General features: G+C 45.9%; 1 protein-coding gene across 1 annotated transcript in view; it reads left to right on the plus strand.

The window, feature by feature from the left end:
* The first annotated feature begins 659 nt into the window (after nt 1–659).
* The window catches only part of ZP4 (zona pellucida glycoprotein 4), an 8,836-nt gene continuing 2,066 nt past the window's right edge, over nt 660–7,429 (plus strand). Inside the window, exons 1-10 of the mRNA XM_008074341.1 lie at nt 660–837; nt 1,137–1,258; nt 1,342–1,444; nt 2,410–2,556; nt 3,296–3,483; nt 4,268–4,365; nt 5,238–5,368; nt 5,554–5,743; nt 5,819–5,969; nt 6,352–6,430. Coding sequence (XP_008072532.1) covers nt 660–837; nt 1,137–1,258; nt 1,342–1,444; nt 2,410–2,556; nt 3,296–3,483; nt 4,268–4,365; nt 5,238–5,368; nt 5,554–5,743; nt 5,819–5,969; nt 6,352–6,430 — 1,387 coding nt within the window. The remainder of the gene's footprint in view (nt 838–1,136; nt 1,259–1,341; nt 1,445–2,409; nt 2,557–3,295; nt 3,484–4,267; nt 4,366–5,237; nt 5,369–5,553; nt 5,744–5,818; nt 5,970–6,351; nt 6,431–7,429) is intronic.

The raw sequence follows: 7,429 nt of genomic DNA on the forward strand, positions 1-7,429 counted from the left end.
AAATTCTAGGGGGATTTTTCTAAAGTCAATAAGCCAGCAGCGTAAGTGCTACACTGAGCAACCTAATAAAGTCTTTTTTTTTTTAAGCTATCAGATACCACATTTTCTTCTGGGTGCAATGGCTCACACTCATAATCCCAGCAGTTGAGGAGCCCAAGGAAGGAGAATTGCTTAAGCCCAGGAGTTCAAGCTTGGGCAACATAATGAGACCTCTTCTCTACAAAATATCACAAAATTAGCTGCATGAAGTGGCACTCTCCTGTAGCCCCAGCTACTCAAGAGGCTGAGGCAGAAGGATCACCTAAGCCCAGGAGATGGAGACTGCGGGAAGCCGTGATTTTTGCCACTGCACTCCAACCTGGGCAAATAAAGTGAGACTCCAGCTCAAAAACAAAAAAAAGATACCACATTTTCACCAGGCTCTGAGGTCTCCCTGGATTGTGATATTTAATGTGATGCAGCTGCAAACTGAGCCCCAAAGCAAATGAGCCAGCAATAATTGCCCTTTTCAAAGGCATCCCACCTGCTTGTTACAAAGATATACACCTGAAACCAAGCCTGCCTCTGGATATAAATAAATCTCCTGGCCCACGAACCCCCCCAGGCTCTTGGAAGAGGCGCATGGAAGCTTGTGGCCAGCGGGGGTTCCTGGTAGCATCATGTGGTTGCTGCAGTTTATCCTGCTCTGTCTTCCACTCTCTCTGGTTTTGAGTGACCAGCATAGACCCGAGGCACCAGCTAATCCTGGTGTGCTCCGCTGTGGGTCACACAGCTTTCAGTTTGCTATAAACCTTTCCAGCCAGGAGGCAGCGACTCCTCCTGTGCTGATAGCTTGGGGTAAGTTTGAAGACGGGCCAGACTTAGCCAAGTGATGATGATACATCTCCTCTACGACCTAAAGCTACTCCCTAACTCCCTGTCTTGCCACTTCCCCTTTAACAAATCCTGTGTTTTCTGTTTGCAGAACAAGGAGTCTGAAACATAACCGCTTTTGATCTGAATCTGACTTCCCTCCTCCTCATCTTCTTCCTGGTAGCTGCCCCTTGAGGTCTAAAGACAAGGCTGGCTGACGTTTTCCAGTACTGGTGACCCTGGAGACTGACCACTTGTGTTTTTCATCTTTCCCACCCCTCCAGACAACCAGGGGCTGGCACGCAGGCTGCAGAATGACTCTGACTGTGGCATCTGGGTCAGGGAGGGCCCGGGCAGCTCCGTGGATTTGGAGGCCACCTACAGCGGCTGCTATGTCACAGAGTGGGTGAGTGATAACCCAATGGTCGGGGACACAGAGACTCCCTCATGCCGCCATTCAGGGTGACTCCCCGGGGCCTGTCTCTTCAGGACTCCAACTATATCATGGCAGTTGGAATTGAAGGAGCGGACGTGGCAGGACACAAGCCGGTTATAGAGAAGAAGCTGCTCAGGTGTCCTGTAGGTCTCCCAGGTAAAGAAGGGAAGCTTTCAGGTGAAGGTGCTCTTGGGTCTCTTCTACCTGCTCTGTGCAGTAACACCTGATACTAAGGCTCTCAGGATTGTTTTCTCCCCACTTTCACCTCTGTGGGAAGTCCTTAGGATAGCTACCAACTAAGATTACTCAATGCTGAGGCCCTGTGGTAAACACTTCACATGTCACCTACCTCCCCTAATCCTAGCCCAGTGCTATAAACACCATTGCTATCCCCTGGCCTGGCAGTGAATTTGCCCAGGGCCCCTCACCGGCAAGTGGCAAAGCTGGGATTCAAACAAGAATTCACCCAGAACCAGGAGCTCCTCACCCTTGGAAAGAAGGATTAAAAAAGAAGGTGAAACTAGCAAGGGGACTTGGCAGACTATATGATGAGACTAGGATCTAAGTCTTCCGTGCCTAGGCTGGGTGTGACTTGGTCATTTCCCTGGAAAATCAGGAGGAAGGATGATGCCTACTCAACTTCGGAAAGTCTTGTCTTGCCATCTGAGAGCCCTAACTCAAAGTCAGAACAGATTTGAACTCCCAATTTACTCTTCTCACTGGCCTTTTTTATTCAATATATGGCTTGGATGAGCAAAACTGACTTACTGAACCAGACACTCACTTTAAAAAGACTCAGGTAACTTGTATCTAAGCCAAGACTTGAGAAACACTTGTAAAGAACAAAAGGATTGTTACTTTGAAGGAGCTCCACTGCTGACACCCGTCTTCCTGGTATTTGCTCCTTTCAAAAATATCTAATGTCAGTGCATTCTTACGAGATGACTTAATACTAAACCTTGCGAAACGTAATCTACAGAATGTATCATAGATATACCTATTCTAATCATCCCCATATCTGTGGGAATCCAATGTTGATGACTTGCAACAAATGTTACAGATGTTCAAAACAAACTTTCCCATTACCTAACTTGAGTTATCATTTCCTTTTTAAAACCTAGCCCTAGATGCCCCGGGTGCTGACCGGTGTGACTCTATCCCAGCGTGGGACAGGTTGCCATGTGCACCCTCACCCATCTCTCCAGGGGACTGTGAGGAGCTAGGCTGTTGCTACAGCTCTGTGAATTCCTGCTACTATGGAAACACGGGTGAGTGAGTTAACACGTGCTTGAAACCAGCTGAGCAAGAGTGCCAATTACTTATAATGAAACCCGGAGCAGGGACAAAAAGGGAGGCAAATGTTAAGATATTAAGTGACTGGAATCTGCCATGAAGCAATGCTTCCTAGAATGCTCAGACCCTAAGTAATAGAGCTTCCTACAGCATTCCATTGTGTCTTCTTTCAGAGTCTAAATATAAAGCTAATAACACTCAGTGAACTCAAGTCTCTGTGCTAGATATGTGTTAACTGACAGAAACTTCATTCCCCCCCACCCCCAAGGATTAGCCACTTTGGGGACTTCTGGTCCTGAATTGTGTTTAGAGAGCCTTATTTCAAGACTATCTTTTGCATGTCTCAAGTTATGCTCCAAGGTTTTCCAATACAAAAAAAAAATTCCCTTCATTGAGCATGCATATGTTCCACTCTAAGATCAGAATCTTAGCTGATAAGTAAAATGAGGCAGGAGTGACTATTCCAGTTTACAAATGAACTGAAGCAAAGTGCTTCAGTACCTTATCTGAGGTACAAGTGGGGAAGGTAAGGCCTCCAGCCCAGGTGCCTCTTCAGAGCCATGGGCAAGTGGTGCACAGCTGAACTTGCACCAAGGCCATCAGCTGGAAATAACCTCTCAGAGGGAGAATCAAAAATAAGTCAGGAGACTTGTCTGCTTGGCTCAGTAATGGGAGAGGTTACCTGCCTTGAGCATAGCCATTCTGGTGTTTCAGTGACCTTGCACTGTACCCGAGAGGGCCACTTCTCCATCGCTGTGTCTCGGAACATGACCTCGCCCCCTCTGCTCTTGGATTCTGTGCACTTGACCTTCAGGAATGATGGTGAATGTAACCCTGTGACAGCAACACACGCCTTTGTCCTATTCCGGTTTCCATTTACTTCCTGTGGTACCACAAGACAGGTGAGAGCAGCTGCCCTTGGGCTTTGCTCCTGGCTCTGGAAGTTATACGGGAATGTCCTAGTAACTAGTGGGGGAGAGCCTGGGATATGCCTGACTAGCCTCTTGATGTTTAGGAGTTTCTAGGACAGGAGAATGCCTCATCATGGAGAAACTTCCCCTGGGTGTTCAGCTAAGACAATCACAGCTGTGATCCAGCTAAGGGGCTATCCCTCTACAAGGCCAGTGTGGATGTTTACTAGGATTGGCGCAGCCAGTGTGGATGTTTACTAGGATTGGCGCAGCCAGTGTGGATGTTTACTAGGATTGGCGCGGCCAGTGTGGATGTTTACTAGGATTGGCGCGGCCAGTGTGGATGTTTACTAGGATTGGCGCAGCCAGTGTGGATGTTTACTAGGATTGGCGCAGCCAGTGTGGATGTTTACTAGGATTGGCGCAGCCAGTGTGGATGTTTACTAGGATTGGCGCAGCCAGTGTGGATGTTTACTAGGATTGGCGCAGCCAGTGTGGATGTTTACTAGGATTGGCGCAGCCAGTGTGGATGTTTACTAGGATTGGTGGGAGTGTGTTCCAGCTGCCTTTTCTGAGTATTCAAATCCCCTTTCCATTGCTTTGTTCTGAAACAAGGCAAAGTGATAACTAGCTAGATCATTCATTGCTACCTGCTCTTGTCTGTGCTCCGCGAACAGGAAGTATAACATACAACAGGGTAGTGACTAGAGCAAAGCAAGCAGAGTGAAGCAGCATCTAGCTAGCAGGATTGGTCAAGACTTACCTACTCTTGTAGATCACTGGAGACCAAGTAACGTATGAAAACGAGCTGGTTGCAACTAGGGATGTGAAACGTGGGAGCCTTGGCTCTATCACCCGTGACAGCATCTTCAGGTAAAGTCTTAGTTCACTTGCCTTTACTTGGCTAGGACAACTTCCTTTCCTCCACAAAGCAAGAGTTCTAGGGTAAGCCCTGAATCCACAAAAGAACGCTTATCAATGATTGGTGAATCAAGGCGGTCGACAGGTTCTCCTGTCTCACTGACCACTGTTCTATTAAGTCCACCTGCTTCACTGCCACTGTCTTGATCTAAGCCTCACACCTGGATTTCTGCTAATCCACCTAAGTGGGTTTTCTCTTTGGCCTTCTCCATTCTACCTCCATGTTCTGTGCTGTAGCCAAAAGTATTTTCTTTAAAATCTTAAATCAGTCAGATTGCTCATTAAAGCTTTCATATTGTCCTTCCTTAAAGTTAACATGAACATAACTGTCAAGACCTTGCATGAAAGAGCTGCTACTTCTGTCTCCAGCCTGGTGGCTTCTAACATTCTCAATCTCATTTGCTATTCCCCAACTTCAGACTGGTCCTCCTATGGAATTTTCAAAGGGCCTCAAGCTTTCTTGCCTCCATGCTTTGTTCTATTTCAGGTGTTACTCTTCCTCCTCTACTTCTCAGTTATTTTCATTCTCCATGTCAAGTCACCTGTAAGGTCTATCCTGATCACCTTCTCTGCAGTAGGCACCTGTTTCTCATGGTACCATGATTTTTTTTTTCTTGTATGGTTCTTATCTCCAACTCAAATATAGTCCTATTTAAATATCAGTCTCCCCAATTAAAATACAGCTCCCAGTAGGGCACGAACCACACCCCATCATATTTATGAATTTGTCTAACACCTAGCTCTTAATGGTTCCTTGAGTTAAAATGAAAGGGGGTATACCTGATCCACTCAAACTAGCAGGCCAGCATCTTGTTTTTCTGTAGGCTCAGAGTCAGCTGCACCTACTCCGTTAGTAGCAACTCTCTCCCAGTTGACGTCCAAATATTTACTCTCCCACCACCACTTCCTGAGACCCAGCCTGGACCTCTCACTCTGGAACTTCAGATAGCCAAAGGTAAGACCCTCCTTTGCTGGAGAGGCTAGCCTATAGTCTGAATCCTTGTCACTGTTCTGGGTTGCAAAGACCCTAACTTAGTAACAAGATACTTATAGAGGTGTTTATGGGGGCAATAACCCTTCAGATTTAGAGATTCCTAGCTCTGTCTCTACATTTCAGCTCCTTATTTTGGCCTCTTGCAGATAAAAACTATAGCTCCTACTACACTGTTGGTGACTACCCGGTGGTGAAGTTACTCCGGGATCCCATTTATGTGCAGGTCTCCATTCTTCACAGAACGGACCCCTACCTCGGGCTGCTTCTCCATCAGTGTTGGGCAACGCCCAGCACAAACCCCCAGAGTCAGCCACAGTGGCCCATCCTGGTAAAGGGGTAAGTGGTTCTTTTATGCGTCTGTGCTGAGTCCCCTAAGGAAGCCCAGCCTAACCGCTGGCTCTCTTGGCTTAGATGCCCCTACACTGGAGACAACTATCAGACCAAGCGGATCCCTGTTCAGAAAGTCTTAGAGGTGCCGTTTCCCTCTCACCACCAGCGTTTCAGCATTTTCACCTTCAGCTTTCTGGACTTTGCAGCAGCAAAGCCGGCTCTTGGAGGACTGGTAGGATGTTCCCTTTTACTTATCAGCTAAGATTCTGATCTTAGAACTTACATGCCATACCTAGCCGTACCTAGCATGTAAGTTGTCTAGTAGGGCTCTGAACCCTTTCCCCCCAACTTAGAACTGTTTCCATGTCTTACTGCTCCTCAGTTAAGGTAGTCCTTTACCGCGGGCTGTCAGTACTGCCTCAGAGCAACCTCTGACATCAACTACATGAGTGATATTGGTCAACTGGACTCTAGTTCTTCAGGGTTAATGTGATGCTGGCGTGGGCTATCTCAAGATTTTCTCATAACATTCTGAACTACTTTCTTGGGAGACAAAGCAAGTAACTTACGACATGATCATACTACAACATGCCCCAAATTCTGTTGACTCCCAGGTGTATCTGCACTGCAGTGTGTCAGTCTGCCAGCCTGCTGAGACACCATCCTGTGAGACAACCTGCCCTGTTGCCAGCCGTGAGTATCCAAGCTATTTATGTTAAAGAACAAAGTTAAATGAATCTGGAGTCCCTCATCTAACCCTTTTTAGCCTATGGCCAGATGACTCAAACCAAAAATTCATCTTATTAATAAGGCTTCTCTAAGTACTTATGGTGCTGTAGAACAAAAATGAATAGCTTTCTAGAATCCCAGTTCTTTTAAAAGTAAACCATAAATGCTCAAGTAACTCCCAACCTTAGCTTTTTCTATATAAGTTTTGATTTGACCAAGAGCCAAGCCAGTCTGTGGCTTGCATGGCTCAATTTAAAGAACATCTGGCTAGCTTACAAATGTAAACATCTATCATTACTTGAAGGCAAGTCTGGCAACATGGGCTAAAGAGCTACAGATGGGCTATAATTGTGAACTTATAGTATGCTCCCTAGTTGGACAGGGCCAGTGTTTGTAAGATGCATATGTACTTCCACCTGGTCAAGTATCTCTCACCTGTCTAGCCTGAATAATTACGATTCATGATTCCCACAGTGTTAAGTCCCATCTAGCAAAAAAAAAAATTAATGATAACTAAATGGTACTTACTATGCAAAATATGACGCTAAATACTAAAGTATTTAGTTAAAGTATTTAGTTAAAATCCTTTGCACTCAGACAGCTCATGGGTCACCTGCCAGCAACTCAACCGTACTTTTTTTTTTTTTTTACAAAACAGTGGAAAATGAATCACTTCCTAGTAAAGCATTGGAGCCAATTATCTTACTGTAGTGATATTTGGCTTATAATGGAATTTTGGAAATTTATGAACTTACAACAAATCAAATTTTTTTTTTTGAGTTGGAGTTTCACTCTGTCGCCCAGACTAGAGTGCAGTGACCGCTCCCGGCCACCGCAGCCTCAGTCTGCTGGGCTCCAGCGATCCTTCCGCCTCAACCTTACAAGTACCTGGAACTACAAGCATGTGCTACCACACCTGGCTAATTTTTTGATTTATTGTAGAGATGAGGTCTCACCAAGTTG

This window comes from Carlito syrichta, unplaced genomic scaffold, assembly GCF_000164805.1.
Source record: "Carlito syrichta isolate Samal-C Ts95f unplaced genomic scaffold, Tarsius_syrichta-2.0.1 Scaffold116253, whole genome shotgun sequence".
Lineage (NCBI taxonomy): Eukaryota > Metazoa > Chordata > Mammalia > Primates > Tarsiidae > Carlito > Carlito syrichta.